This window comes from Triticum dicoccoides, chromosome 3A, assembly GCF_002162155.2.
Source record: "Triticum dicoccoides isolate Atlit2015 ecotype Zavitan chromosome 3A, WEW_v2.0, whole genome shotgun sequence".
NCBI classification, from domain to species: Eukaryota; Viridiplantae; Streptophyta; class Magnoliopsida; order Poales; family Poaceae; genus Triticum; species Triticum dicoccoides.
Genome location: NC_041384.1, coordinates 33342257 through 33358982, shown reverse-complemented (window position 1 = coordinate 33358982; position 16726 = coordinate 33342257). Strand labels below are relative to the sequence as shown.

The following is a 16726-nucleotide window of genomic DNA, read 5'->3' as shown; positions in this document are numbered from 1 at the left end:
CACGCGACGCCACGATGGCCACAGACAGCGCAAGAAGAGCGGCCGCCACCACGAGCTTCCGAGGCAGAGACGACGCCTATGAAATCATGGTGGATGGATGGAAAGTAATTGTTTCGACCTCACTAGGTTCCGTCTTGATGCCCGGGCTTGTAGCTAGCTTTTATGATGAGGCCGATCTTGGATGACTGGCTATCTCGCGGCTCTAACATGTTTGAATCGGGCAGGCCGGATAAGCTTAGGCGACGTGTGTACGTGCGTCATCGGCCTCTTGCTTGCAATATAAAAGCCAGAGCCTTCAAATTTCATACAGTAAGCAGTATATCTTTTGATTTTTTTTGAAAAGGGGGTTATCCTCTGCCTCTGCAACTGAACGATGCATACAACCATAATTATTAATAAGCAACAGGTTTAACACAAGTCTTTATGTCTCGAACAAAGAACAAAAAAGACTCACAAAGAGCTAAACAGTAACAGAAAAGCCATAACCGGTCACTGACAGAGGCCATGGCAACGTTGGCATGCCATGTAAGCATAATATGCATCTAGATATGGACACAGGCGGAGGACCCGGTAGGGCGAGGTTGGGCGCCCGCCCTACCTTGATTTTGTACGATGCAATTTGTACAGGTATACGCATCGCTGGATCGCTGGCTGGTTGGCTCCTGGTTGCCTCGCTAGGTAAAAAAAGGAGAAAAGGGAATGGGCCATCGAGCGAACGCAGGCCGCATTATTTGGGCCCTCAGTGCGACTAGGGCCAGCAGCGCCCTGATTGCTCCCCCAACAGCAGTTTCCCATCCGACTGGTGCATTCTTTTCCCTCAAAAAAAAAAGACCGGTGCATTCTTTTACCCTTAAAAAGGACAGCAGTTTCCCGATTCCCTCTCATCCGCTGGCTTGATTTTTCTTCACCGCCCCGATTGCTCTCTATGCACGCCTTGGTGAGAAGCGGGCGGCTGTGTGCTGCTATTGTGGTCAGCGACTGAGAGAGAGATTGGGATGGGACAAATTGTGAAAGATCGAGTGATGAGAGAGGCTTAGGCTGGGATTGGGATTTCTACTGATTAGCTATTTTTTTATGTGTGCGAGAGAGATGTGCTTATTACTGTAATTTGTGCGGCTATTGTCGGCGTTTTTTCCAGTGAATGGGAAACGTAGAAATCTAGCAGATGGGTAAGAAAAGAAAGGGTACAACAAAGGTAAGAGTAAAGGTGCAAATTTATGGAAAAAATAGATTTCTAAATTTGTGATCTGTGTGGTAAAATAGTGTGACAATGTACAATTCAATGATCTTAGTGGTATTTTCATATTATGAATGGCGGCATATTATAATTTAATTTACGCCTTAGTGTCCGCCCCACCTCAAATTTTTTTCGTCCTCCGCCACTGGATATGGATGATGTGACCGTTTGCACGCGGGGACAAGTTGGATGACCACAATTCCGTATTTTTAAAGTTTTAGCACTAAACTGAACATCAAGCGCAAGTTCTATGACTTTCGGTGATATTAGCTCTTTTTTATAACCACTTATCAGGGGCGAGCCCATGTTGTGCCAGCAGGTAGCACAGGACACCGGGTAAAAAAAGTGTTACGTTATACCTATAGAGCCCACGTACCCTGGGACACCCCTAATTTTTCTAGAGGGACACCCGTACAAGGCTCCACCCAGCACAACTCAAGTGCAGCCCAGCGCGTGACGAAGGCCCAGCCCAACCTGTCTAATGCGCGCAGTGGATCGATCAATCAATAGATCCATACGTGCTTTCCTATTCGTCCGCTCCACGCTGCGCTTTGTGCCGTTGACCTTTGGCTTTCGTCCGTATCCCCCCGTACGCCGTACTCGCCGCCTATCGCCATATCACGGTGAGTCGTCGAATCAGTGGAGAAAAGAAGGAACAGGTACGCTGCATCAGTCCCCAAACCCAATGCGGTCTGCCTCAGCCTCTTGCATATCCGGTTCTAATTATTGCTTTTTTTCTCTAACCCTAGGGAATTAGGGCTACTGAATAAGACTAGATATTTTGATTGTATTGGGTAATTGGACTATTTTAAATAATTTCGCACCGAGTGGAGACCAATATTGCAACACTCTAGGACGGCAGCACAATATCAAATAATTTTTATGTTACAACCGTGCAATTGCAATTCAAGTATTCTGTGTGTACACATGATTCATAGTTCTTTTCTTCCTTGCAAATTTTAATTATTTGAATAAATTACAAATTTCAAGTGAAGCTCGGTTTATTGAAAGGTTTCTAAAAAAGAGGAGAACCTCAATGCAAGATGAAAATGTTGGTCTGTCATACGAACATAATCAGAATGATGTCTCTTTCCCGCCACCATTAGATGGACAAAGTAATGCCTCACCGCATGAACAGGATTAATGTCCCGCTCCGCCATCACCACATGGACAAAATAATGCCTCCAGATATGGAGTTCTGCCAATAATACAAGGAATTCATTTCAAGCTGAAGAAGAGATCAATTGGGAAGGAAAAAAATTGATCGAGGTAAAAGGAGAAGCATTGATGAGTACCATCCAAATTAGCAAGATTTGGTAAGAAGGAAATATTTGGCCAATGGGCCTTCTCAACCTTGTACTTATTCTTAAGTGGATTGCTCTAATGATGTTATTGATTGGTTGCTTCAAGAATTTGATAATAGCTTCACGGAGAAAAATTCTGAACTGCTTGTTCACTCGGCGACTTTGAGCCCAAATGAATTATTTCGTGATTTCAACATAGTGCATTAGATGAGTCTTGCTAAATTTTATCCAAAATATTTTGATGATGGAGAACTCAGGGACCTTAGACATCACCTTCATCTTTACATTATTGTGTCCGAGCAAGATGATCGCTCCTCTGGTTTAAGTAATATTTGTGAGCTCTCTCAAAAAATGGAGACAATAAAACATGTTGTCTATCCCTTGGTTTATCAGACTTATTATTGCACAACTGTAATTAATATTTTTCTAAGTGATTTTGCTTCTTTTGATTTGTAGGCAATCAAGATCTAGTGTTGCATTTTCTTGTCATCGGTTATACTTTATCCATAATCTGGACACTTCGGTTCTTCTTCAACGTTCAATTTCCTGCTATCAACTAATATTTCAAGTGAAACTCTTTATTTTAGATCTCTGGTAAGCATATTCAACGTTATATTGTATTCTTGGTATATTGTATTGTTATAAGTCTGTTATTATCTATATAATTACATGAGATCGACATATATGTGATAGAGATGGGACCCCGGGTCATTTTTGTTCTGGGTCCACCCCTGCCACTGATCATGATAAGTAAATGGTACTAGCGGTCTAAGAACTTACCTTGCGGGTGCACTTCAGTCATGGTACTTGCAAACCGGAAAACCCCTTCATAAAACTTGTGTTGCGGGTGCAGTTTGGTCACACGGGCCATTTAAACCAGCCAGCCATCGGTTTTCTCTATTTTGCAGTCACACGCGGCCCATGTGACATCGGTTGAGCACCAAAACTGTAATATGGCGCTCACCAGAGTCCCTGGTTGGCCTTGATTTTTTACACCAAGGCCCTTGGCTTCGTAGGTAATTTTGTATCTGACCTCTTAAGTGTTGTGACTCACGTTTTGCACCTGTTTTTTTCATCACAAAGGCCCCTACTGTCGTATATTGATGACCGCAGAGGATACACGACCAGAGAGTATCTTAGATTTTTGACCCAGACAGGTATGCATCGCCTGCCCTATTTTTTTGCACGTCTCCCTTCTTGTTTTGCTTATCACACCATTCACATTTTTTGAAGGATGTAACGAATTTTTTAAATATACGAGCAATTTTAGATACAGTGTGGACATTTTTCTAAATAAGTGATGAACATTTTTGAATATGTGGAGAATATAAACAGTTGGACTAGTAAACTTTTGACATAGTACCAGCTACACACTGCTTTTCATTTTCTGTTTTTCTTGTTTTTCATTTATTTTTTATACATGTACACTTTTCTCAAATTCATGGACATTTCTAAAACTTAATGGATTTAAAAATCAGCGAAAAAATGTTTTACAATAATATATTATTTTAACCTGTCAAAAATGGGTTACTCATTTTTTAAGCTAATAGTTGCCTTTTTTAACCGGTTTTTCTTCATATCGAGCAGTGCCGAATTTTTGTCGAGCAGAATCGGGAACTTTTGTGAAGCTTGGCCGAGCAGTCATTTTATCTTGGGTGGTTTGTGCAGTTTGGTCCTCAAACTCAGAAAGTGCTCGTTTAAGGTCCCTAAACGAGCTTATATGGTCCACCAACGGTCCTAAATACCACGGCACTCGGTCAAAAATATATTCTGGTGGCTGCAGGAATTTGAGTCAAATTTAAGCAGAACCAGAAACTTTTTTCAAACTTGGGGAACCAAACTTTTTCAACGAATACATTTTCGACAAATACATATGCTTGAAATGCAATGTACTAGAAAGAGCTAGAATAGCCACTGCGGCCATCCAAATTAATATCAAGATACAAGTTTGAGTGCAGCACCCTATGTTGATCGATCACTTAGTTAATTTGTCGCCACTAGTGTAGTGGTGGGATGCTCTGCTCGTTCCTGAAGTAGTCGTGAGGATCCACCTTGCCCTTGGCCATGGCGAGCCTCTTGAAGTTGCCCTTGTAGTACTTGTCGCCCCAAACCTTAGCGGCCGTGTAGCTGGTGACGTTGCCCACAACGACGTTCCTGCCGAGGTCGAGGTCCCTGTAGTTCACGTACGCCTCCCTGGGGTTCTTGCTCACGTAGGGCGCCATGAAGGCGTAGAAGTCCTTGAGCCACCTGGTCTGCGCCGACCCGTCGGTGTCGGCGGACCAGAAGTTCATGTACTGGATGTTGTAGAGCACGCCGGCACGGTGCGGGAACGGCGTCGCCGACTCCGGGAGGCTGCCGATCTGACCGCCGTAGGGGTCCATGATCATGATCCCGGCGTCGGGCTTGACGAGCCAGGCGAAGATCTTCACCCACACGTCCCTGGCGATGGCCCGGTGGACGAAGTCGGAGGTGGCCTTGTTGAAGGTGTCCATGGAGGTGGTCCGGTTGAGGATGTCCTCCACGGTGGCGGTGCTGTCCAGGTAGATGTATGGCACGGACTGGATCCACGTCATCTCCCTGCAGTGCGCCCGGTTCAGGCGGAGCTCTGGGAAGCGGCCGCGCATCAATGGCAGCAGCGTGTCGCAGGTGCCCAGGTACATGGACTGGAACTCGGCCACCTGCTTCGACACGACCACCCTTATGAAGAGGTCTTCCGGGAGAGCCGGCGCGATTTCTTGCCATTTCGTTAGCATGTCGACGGCGCCCTCGTCGACGGACCTCGGGACGCGGAACATGGTCAGCTTGGGCGGGACGGCCACGAGCTTCACCTTCCACGACAGCACGATGCCGAAGCTCTCGCCGCCGCCGCCGCGGAGGGCCCAGAAGACGTCCCTCCCCATGGCCTGCTTGTCCATGAGCTTCCCGTTGGCGTCGACCAGCGTGGCGTCCAGCACGTGGTCGGCGGCCACGCCGTACTTGCGCAGCAGCATGCCGAACCCGCCGCCGCTGAGATGGCCGCCCAGACCGATCGTCGGGCACAGCCCCGCCGGGAAGGCCAGCCTGTCGCTCACCTTGGAGATGGCGTAGTAGAGCTCCCCGACCGTGGCGCCGGACTCCACCGTCGCGGTGGCCGCCTTCCCATTGACGCGCACGGAGCGGAGGTTGGCAAGGTCGACCACCGCGAACACCTCGGGCCGCTCGGACCGGAACGAGAGGCCCTCGTAGTCGTGCCCGCCGCTGCGCACGCGGATGCGCACGTCGTGCCGGCGGCCGCAGACAACGGCGGCCTGGACGTGGGAGGCGTTGATCGCTGTGACGATGCAGAGCGGCCGCACCGTGCTAGGCGTGAACAACCTGGGGTTCCGGATGGAGGACACCAGGACCGACGTAAACGATGGCGAGCTCTGGGTGTGCAGCAGAGGCTTGGGTATGGCTGCGGAGAGGCATTGGAGGAAGCCGTGGGAGGAAGCTAGGGAAGGGACGACGGATGCGTAGCAAGAGAGGAGGCCGAAGAGGAGCGCAAGAGCTAAGCTCCGAGACGAGGCCATTGCTTGTTTATTTTTTCTTGGATGGAGTGCTCACCTTGCATGGTATCGAGCTCTACATATAGCCCTAGATCGCTCTCCAGCTGGCAGCTCTGTACATATTAATGTCGTGGTCAACTCTTAAGAGCAAGTACAATAGAGCTGAGTCAGCGGGCTATAAGGAATAAACTAATATATTTGTGCTTAGTTGGAGGAAAGAGAAGAGGAGAGAGAAGATAAGCGGGCTCTTCGTGAAGAGCCAGCTCTAGCACGTGCTTCTAGGCACTTTGTGAGAATGAAAGGTGGGCCACATAATAAAAAAGTAGTACATTCTTTTGATCTACTATTGTACATGTTGACTATAAGATGGGCTGTAGATGACATGGCACTGACTTATAGCCAGCAGCTGGCTATACTATTAACCATGCTCTAAGATGGTGACCGACGTGCGGTGAGTGATTGATCTAGAGCACGTCAAACAAGAGGGCGATGGGAACCGAACCCACAGGTTGAGCAGAACTAGAGTCGTCGGATCTGTCAAGCACTTCAAAATTTATACCGAGCATCCCGCAAAAAACAAATAAACATTTATACCGAGTAGGAACGGCCAGTCGCTAGAACGCACCTCCAGGAACGCGCCCGGCGGAGATGGTTAGCAGCATGCGATCATGTCGCCTAACAGTCGACGCGCGCGAACTCCTCGAATTTCGCCCACATCCGATTAGGTACAAATGGCCTCCTGCCTAGGACCGGGAAGATGTGTCATTGCAGCCACCGTCGGGAAATAGGAACTAGGAGATCCACTGTCGGCGTAGACCAGGGATAGAGAATCGTCGACCGGTCCAGTTGCAATGGAATTTTCTTGGGGCCGTTGCAATGGTCCAGTTGCGAGGGTTCCTGTACCGCAAGGAGGCTAGCCTCCGTCACCATCAGGCAGGCTTCGGCCGATGGCTTCCTCCGGCGACAGTGAGGCGATCAAGAAGGGAACGAGGTAAGGTGGCGGGAAAGGTTTTGCTAGTTGCCGGGGTCTTTTCTTTTTCCGAGGGGAGTCCGAGGTGTGTTGAGAGCGAGACTTCCAACTAAATCGGTTTTCATCACATATTTAACTAAAAATATTTAATTATACTCCTAAAAATTATACCTTTTTATATGCATTCGAAAATATTTCTGGTGGTCCCACAAAAAAATTATTTTTAGTGACATATCACTTGTGAAACAAAGCTCATTTTGTTTACTAATTTGGTTGTCAAAGTGTAACTCAAAATACACGGTAGTGTGTCTACTGGAACGGAGGTGCTCTGATTCTATATGTATAAAAATAGACCTCTTGCTCTGCTCTATGCGCGTCAAATGGAAAAGCGCATAGATCGAGCTATGCGGAAACCAGTGGTCCGATGCCTTTTTGTTTGAGACCTTTTACGGTGCATCAAATCAATTTGAGCCGTTCATTTCTATCACTTGGAGGGCCCAAATAAGCCAATACTACAACAGATATTCGGCAGTATATTGAGTCATTAGGATCATTTTGGGTACTCTAATATTTATTAATCTCTTTCCCCGCCATGGCGCAGTCCATACGTCCAGTTCTTTTGGCCAGACGACGCACGACGAAAACGATGAAACAAAGCTGATGGTATTGGTTCGTACTCCAAGCTGGGCTGTACTGCAGTGCACAGCGACATAGAAAAGCTACGCTAATAGACTCGCCGCCGGCCGGATACACAAAATCAGATCGCGGCTTTCTCTCGGGCCGCACCCGCGGGGCCGCTCCAGCAGCCTGAGGGAGCAGTGGCGACGAGGTCGCACACGCATTCGCTCGTGCCTCCGCGCAAGGAGGCTGACGGAGTGCACCGAGGTGTCAGACGGTGTCGCCCGCCGTTGCAGGTTGCCGTCGCACCACGCCTGTGCCGCCTTGCTCGCCATCACACCGCTCATCATCTTGCTGTTGCTGCTCATCAAATGAAAATCAAAATGGATAGCGCGGCGCACGCCACACCAAATTGTGTCGTTCCGTGCACGCATTGGTGCAGCAGAGTCGGTATAGCGCCAGAGCGGGCGTTCTTGCACCGGCGCACTGCATGGAGACTTTGCAGCAGCGATGCCTCGCCAGTAGCGCACGAACGGTGCCGCGTCGAATCGGATGGGTAAATTTAAATAATTAGAATTATTAATTGTGATTAAAACTAACAAAGAATAAATCTATGTCTAATAAGAAATTACCAATATGTCCTAGCGCGAAAATTTGAACGATCCATACTAGCCGGTGGATCTAGCAAGCAAATACTACCTATCATAATGGGTAGTATGATGCACTGTAAAAAATCTCTTTTGTTTTTGTTTTTGTGTAAACAATCAAGAACTTTATTGATCGATTAACAAGGTTACAAATTATACATATAATAAACCATGGAGACGGCATCTCATCATGTTAAACCACCATGAAAAGATATCACTGTTAAAAGATCATCTGTTAGTTAAGAGAAGGTAACCATTTCTTTCTAAATCTTTCTCTCCATCATCTCAGCAATTATCATTCGTGAACTTCTAAGATAACACGAATATACCATTCTAAAAAAAAAGATAACATGAATATACATATTGACCTTAACTAGGACGAAATGACCAACTGTGCTGACTTTTTTCGAATCACGAGTAAAACCATGTGACCTCTTGTTACTGCACAAACGAGTCGATTACTCGTACTCCCTCTGTCTCGGTTTATAGAGCATGCACGTAGTTTTAGGTCATCAATTTGACTAACTAAATATGAGTTATATGTCACCAAAAGTATATCATTAGATTTTTAAGTGGATATAGTTTCTAAACATATATTTTTCATCCAATATGATACATATTTAGCTAGTTAAATTGTTAATCTAGAACGATACGCATGTCTTATAAACCGAGACGGAGGAAGTAGGTCTTGCGTCCGACCAAATATATTTTAGGTCAGTGTTGAGTCGAGCAGTAATGGCGAACGAGAAGCGCGCTGCAACAGTACGTGGGCTGCTATGGTTTTGGAGCTAAGATTCCTTTTGACTTTTTGTGTGTTTGGGCTGCTAAGCGGAATATAAAGAAGCTAGATCAGAGAATAATCAATCGCGCGTTGAAGCTACAGGGGCGGCTGTTCAATACTGCTATATGTATTACTCCCTCCGTTCCATAATATAAAAATATTTTTGATATTAATGTAGTGTTTAAAACGTTTTTATATTTTGAGACAGAGGGTCACCAGAAAACACATTCGAAAGGAAAAACAAAGCCAACCAACTTGTTGCATGCTAATCTATGCAGCAAACGAAAACTAAAATTGTGGTTGGCAGTTAGTCTTTAGACTATGCATTATTTCACAACGGATAATTGATGATAGATTATTCAGCTACGCATTATTTTTAGTCCAATGTAAGTTGTTCATACCTCTAACAAAATTACCTACAAGTTATTTGATGGCTAGAGTCCGGGAAATAAGCGTCCGTATGATTAGCTTGATAATTTTCAGTTGTCCTGACACGAACAAGACACCGTTAAAAAAAATACAATTCTCTTGCCCAAACCATCAATTCTTCTACTTCTTTTTGCAAAGAAAAACTTCCGATCTATTCATCAACTGTCAGGATAGTACAAAGAACGCTAGAAGTAAACAAAATGCATCTAGTCTGTAGACCACCTGGCGACGACTACAAGCACTGGAGCGAGCTGAAGGCACGCCGCCGTCTTCGTCCCTCCCTCATCGGACTAGGCAGGAAGAACCTTATTCCATCTTCAAAGGACCGCCGCCGCCTCGCCTCTCTGAGCAGGACACAAATCCTAATAAAACTCAAGAAAATATGGAAAAACAGAGCCCTTCCGACGGCAAGGGCCGGGATCCACCGCGTCACCATGGCCCTAAGACCACGGAAGAAGAGGTAGACCGGCAGGAGACACGAGAAGCCCTAGCCAAAGTCTCCTTTTCTTCCATGGAACCAGAGCACCCTTGCAACCAGCATCAACAATGATGTTTTTAGCAAGGAGGGGATGGTCTACAAAAGACCACGAGTCAACTATGAGTGTCCTTCATTTAATGGACATAGTCGAGGCGTGAAAGTCGCTATATTGTCGCTTCTGCCGATCCCACCGCTCCTCAAGGGGTTCTTCCACGGAACAGCAGTGGTCATATTGAAAACGTTGTTCTAAATAGGACTGGTTAGCTGTGCTGTAACTTTTGTGTCATTGGGAACTTAATTAAGCCCTTAAGTCTGTAACGTTAGTACTTATTGCATGTATCGAGACATGTATATCGATACATGATGACTCTAGTAGCAGGATAGGAAAATTAGCCTTTAATTTGGTTCATCACTGATACATCTTTTGCTACGTAATCTTTCTGCAGGTTGCCATGCATGTGCTATGTTAAGTTGCTATCTATGCATGCTCACTGTGTTCTTTTCCAAACGATTCATTGACGGCAACTTCAACATTTCGGAGCCGCCGCACCACGACCAACCCATCACCATGAAATGCACAATTCTTTTACAAATTTAGCACGTGAAATGCATATGCTTGTAATTCAACAATGTCAATGTATTATGTGAATTGAATGTGTATATCCATATGTTGCAACTTGGATTCATGTAAAATGTACTACAAAATAAGTTCATTATTTATTTGCATGAGTATGTGCAAATACTACTTGCAAAAAACGGCCTCGTGGCAGTATTTTTATTTGCTCTGCTGCTGGTTCGAACTAGCAGCGATTACATAAGCAAACGCTCTGAGTATAACCAATTAACAGCGTTCGGCACAACGGAACGCTGCAGATTTGATCTTACACCAGCCGCGTTTAGCAGGTACAAACGCTGCCAGATTCTGGCAGACTACCGACTTGTCGGGACTGCGAACACTGCTGGTTCCCAAAAGACTAGCCACGTGCACGGGGCACACTGCTAAACGTGTGCCACCAGCCGCGTGCGCGGAAAACGCTGCTAAACCAATGACCAGCAGCATCGTACTGGCGGCGTCCACCCCGAACGCGGGTGGAGAGCAAGTTTGAACGCGGCTAATAAGGGATATCTCTACTAGTGACTACTCCCTTCATTCCTAAATATTTATCTTTTTAGATATCTCAAATGGTTACCACATACGGATGTATATAGACATATTTTAAAGTATAGATTCACTCATTTTGCTCCGTATGTAGTCACTTGTTGAAATCTCTAAAAAGACAAATATTTAGAAACGGAGGGAGTATATGTTACGTATATTAGCAATTCTTACATTAGTTTCTTAAAAGTAAACATGCTTCGAAGTAAGCACACATTTCATCGTACGTGGCAGAAAATAGCAATTTATTTTGCTAAGCATCTATTCATGCACTTCCGGTGAAGATGTCCCAAGGGGCCAAAGGGATGCTTGTTAGGGAGGCTGCCCCTTGCCATTATTTCTTAAGTTTCACTTAATTAAATCTACCTTATAAATATTTTTAATATACCAATTGAAAACTGATGTCAAGGTATAAATTCTATTTCGTGAATTCCTTTGCTGCCTAAAACTGCTCATTTTCTGCAGCTGGATATTCATAGAGGGGATGCTTGGACAGTGAATCATAACCAATATGGTTATATTATGGTTTTATGCCTACATTGGTAACAAGCGTCAACAATTTGAACCTGGCAGCAAAGTAAAATCAACACATGTCACTTGTTGTGATCTTCCTGTAGACTTAATTCAAAATATATGGAACCGGACTTTTAAAAATTATTCATGATGCGAACTGCAATTTAATTAATAAGATATATTGAAACCTACCAACTACATGCCGAGCATGTAACTATTATAATTGGAGCTAGCTCTTATACCGTAGTTGTGGGCGTGTGGCTATATACAGTCCACACACATATATTCAAAATTCAGCTGAGTTAGCAACATAAATAGAAAGGATACATGAGGGCTAGTGTACAACCATTCAATCTACTGCTTGTGCAACCAGTACTGTCGTGGAAGTGTCACAGCAGATGTCCTCATAGAAGGACTTAGTTGTGGAGCCATTGCAACGAGGTTAGCATAAAGGGGTTAAACGAGACAAGAGACACGAAGAGTTTATGTTGGTTCGGCCCCTTGCGGTGAAGGTAAAGGCCTACTTCAGTTGAGGTGGTATTGCTAGGGTTTCGATTACTTAGGAGCAAACACGCTTTGCCTGGCTCTCGATTTGATGTTTCTCACCCTAAGCCGCTGCCGGGTCGTCCCCATATATACATGGGGTGACGCCCTATGGCCTACTGAGTCCCGACCGGCTCATACAACGTGTCCGGCTCGGTGACGTATCTTACATGCCTTATATTACAAGTCTACTCATACATGGCGGTTTACACTTACGGGCCTTAAGCCGTCTCTGGGCTTGGGCCTCTTGCCGGCCTATCTATGAACCGCCGTCTGGTATACTCTTGGGCTTCTAGGATGAACCGTCATTGTGGTTGACCCGGCCCCTCCTGGGCGGGTCATACCTGATAGTCATCCTATATACTTAAGAAGTTCATCCCCACTACTTGATTTATCTCAACATGCAAAATAGACACATCAGCATCCATTCACATCTAGCCACGTTACACCTAATGTAGTCCCACTCAGGTCCACCTCCTCATGTTTGAACAAATATTTTCATTATCATTTGTTTTCTGAATATTTTTTTACAAGTAATCAGTGTTCAAACCGTGGGAGACAAACCACCCATCTCTCCTACTCTCGTCTCGCCTCGCCTCCCCATCTTCTCCGCGCCTATCCCTTCCTCTTCTCCCTGTAATAAATAAATTCCCTTCCTAAACTCTTCTTCCTTCCTCTTTCTATAATACCCCATGGCTGCGGGCATCCATCTCAGGCACAATCCGTCGGTCCTGCGTCGGATCCATCTCCGTGTGAGGCGCTCCTCCGGCACAATCTACCCCGTCCTCTCTCTCTCTCTCTCTCTCTCTCTCTCTCTCTCTCTCTCTCTCTCTCTCTCTGCAGACTGGCACTTGGATATACCCAACAGAGCGCGGCGGCGGGAGAAATCTTGCAGCGGATAGAGTTTAGTTTTGCCAAATAAACTGATTGCTATTTGACGGCCATGGCGAGATCAATTTCTCTCCGCTTAATTAAAGGTAGGATTTGGCCGTTTCCCTTTCTCGAGCTTTGGCAAATGCAGGGAGCGGCCAGATCGGATGGGCATTATTCCCACATACACGGAACGGCCAGATCAGATGGGCGTCATGCCCACAAACATATACATGTAATTATCATTTAAACTAATGCCTAATACATGTAAATATTTTCTTATGCAGTACTCTACATCTGACAAACGCCCACAGCACACTGCGGCCAGACGTAGCAGCAGACGGCCCGACCGTGGATTTTGTAAGATAAGCACTGGTGTGTCGAGGTGTTTCTGAACATCTATAGCATGTTCTACAGAAAATATATCGATGAAATTACTTTGCAAAAGCCCAGACGTTTACTTTGACGGTATACCATCCATAATCTTCTTTGTTATTCAGCACATCTTACATTACTACTTAATGTTGATGTAAGATATAAATCTATCTTCTGTCTTCTCTCAATAATAAATGTATCCTAATGTTGACCGGAATGGATCAAATTGAATGCATGTGGGAGTTCTGATGGAAATTTACACGGTTCAAACTTGGGGTTATATAGCTAGGTGGTGATGTTTCAGTTGTAGCTTGAAAGTTTTTTCCCTTGCAGAAGAAGCGGAAATGGTGGCATCTATTGAACAATGAACCATTTGGTTCTGCGGGTAAATTACCTTATAATCATCTAATCTGATTGTTCTTCGGGTTTCCAAACTTTTAATGGTATATGTAACGTATCATTCTGAAGTATTGCTAACCAAGCAAACACAATTTTACATATTTTTGGCCTTCTTTTAGGAGAGGTATTGTGCTAAGTAAACAACAAATTGTAGGAAACATTTTCCGCAGCAACGCGCGGGGAATTATCTAGTATCCCCAACATTAGGCCCCAGGTTGATTTGAACTTGTTTAGGTCAATCTTCAACACTTAAAAAAAATCCTTCTTCCTCTGCTGTGAAACATTGTAACCTGCCATGACGTCATCTTCGGAAATTTTAGAAACCTGCCACGACGTAATGGATCTTTTATCCTTAATGACCTTCCAAAAATCGAGGCGTTCAATTAGTTGGATAACCATCATTGAGCCTCCTCGTTTTTCACGCGTGCCTGTTGCCCATTTCCTTATAAATAGGGTCAAAACACCCCTTTCCCATTCTCCTCTTTTCTTCTTTTCGTCTTCTTCTTCCTCGCGACGCCCCAGCCCTCACGAGCTCCGCCACCGTCGGCCTCCGTCCCTTCATCAACTCCGGCCGTTGCATCGCCCTGAACGGTCCAGAAACGCCGCATCACTCTTTCGCTGTCAGCTAGCATCAGTAAGTCTCCCCTTTTTCTTTTCATGAATCTATTCTTTACGGTTTCGGTGTTCGTCGGTGTTCATCACTGCTCCTCCTTCTTCTTGCTAGATCACGTAGTTTTGATCTGAAAATAATGCTGGTTCTGTGCGGTAGCAGTTTTAGCACCCGCTTTTGATATTAGTGTTGGGGAACGTAGTAATTTCAAAAAATTTCCTACGCACACGCAAGATCATGTGATGCATAGCAACGAGAGGGGGGAGTGTGATCTACATACCTAGTAGATCGACAACGGAAGCGTTTGGTTGATGTAGTCGTACGTCTTCACGGCCCGACCGATCAAGCACCGAAACTACGGCACCTCCGAGTTTTAGCACACGTTCAGCTCGATGACGATCCCCGGGCTCCGATCCAGCAAAGTGTCGGGGAAGAGTTCCGTCAGCACGACGGCGTGGTGACGATCTTGATGTACTACTGCAGCAGGGCTTCGCCTAAACTCCGCTACAATATTATCGAGGACTATGGTGGTTGGGGGCGCCGCACACGGCTAAGGAAAAGATCACGTGGATCAACTTCTGTATCTCTGGGGTGCCCCTGCCTCCGTATATAAAGGACTAAAGGGGGGGAGGCTGGCCGGCCAAGGAGGGCGCGCCAGGAGAGTTCTACTCCGTCTGGGAGTAGGATCCCCCCCCCCAATCCTAGTTGGAATAGGATTCGCGGAGGGGGGGAAAGAGAGAGAGGGGCCGGCCCCCTCTCCTTGTCCTATTCGGACCAAGGGAGGGGAGGGGCGCACGACCCATGAGGGGCTGCCTCTTCTCTTTTCCACTAAGGCCCATCATGGCCCATATAGCTCCCGGGGGGTTCCGGTAACCTCCCGGTACTCCGGTAAAATCCCGATTTCACCCGGAACACTTCCGATATCCAAACATAGGCTTCCAATATATCAATCTTTATGTCTCGACCATTTCGAGACTCCTCGTCATGTCCGTGATCACATCCGGGACTCCGAACAACCTTCGGTACATCAAAATGCATAAACTCATAATATAACTGTCATCGTAACCTTAAGCGTGCGGACCCTACGGGTTCGAGAACAATGTAGACATGACCGAGACACGTCTCCGGTCAATAACCAATAGCGTGACCTGGATGCCCATATTGGCTCCTACATATTCTACGAAGATCTTTATCGGTCAGACCGCATAACACTGGTAGAAAAATGGCCTTTAGTCCCAGTTTGTAAGGGCCTTTAGTCCCGGTTCTGGAACCGGGACTAAAGTGTCGGTACTAATGCCCTGACCCTTTAGTCCCGGTTCAATCCAGAACCGGGACTAAAGGCCCTCCACGTGGCCGGTCCACCTTTAGTCCCGGTTGGTAACACCAACCGGTACTAAAGGAAATTTCCTGATTTTTTTTTGAAATTTTTTTTGAATTTTTTTATTTTCAAATTTCTGAATTATTTTAACCTCTAATCTCTAATCACCCCTCATCACTGCTCAATTTAATCTCTAATCACCCCTTATCATTCCAAATCATCTCACTTCCCGAACGGTCACCCATCCTCTCACTACTCCAGCCTGAGCACGCTTAACTACCGGGTTCTATTCTCCCTCGTTTCGAAGTCTGCACTTGTTGTTTTCCTGACAATAGTAAGATGTCAATCCTATTAACCCTCAGGAATTTAGCTTGAGCATGAAGTCACATATTTCACTGTTTGAGTTTAAAACTATTGTTCTAAGAAACAATAATTTTTTAGTAACACTAATATTTTTGAATAAGTAGTTTGACCATTGTTTGACCACAGTTTGACCATAGTTTGACCAGATTTGACCAAAATCCAAAAAAGGTGAAATAATTATTTAATAACACTAATATTCTTGAATAATTATTTAGTAACACTAATACTTCTTGAATAAGTAGTTTGACCATAGTTTGACCAGATTTACTGAAAATTTAAAAAAACTGAAATTTGAGCATAACTTTTTTTCCTTTTGGAATTTGAGGATTCTAGAAATTTGCAAATAGGCCGTAGGCGGTCTCCATCGGATGTAACTTTTCGAGTAGATAATTTTTCATATAAAAAACTTTTTCATCCGAGTTCGTATGCAAAAGTTATGCCCATTTTACAAATTCCAGAGAGATTTTGTAAATAAAGTCGAAATTCATATTTGTAAATTTTCCCAACAACTAGACCATATATCACATGTGAAACTTATTTTCTTTTATTTTTTTGACATTTCCATCATTTTCTTTTATTTTTCTTAAAACT

At 45.1% G+C, this 16726-nt stretch overlaps 1 protein-coding gene across 1 annotated transcript; it reads right to left on the bottom strand.

Annotated features, from left to right (window-relative positions):
• Positions 1-4508: 4508 nt before the first annotated feature.
• On the bottom strand, positions 4509-6089 carry LOC119271093 (berberine bridge enzyme-like 27). The gene has a single exon (XM_037553046.1). The coding sequence runs from the start codon at positions 6087-6089 to the stop codon at positions 4539-4541; it is 1551 nt and encodes a 516-aa protein (XP_037408943.1). The 3' UTR covers positions 4509-4538.
• Between the last annotated feature and the right edge of the window lie 10637 nt (positions 6090-16726).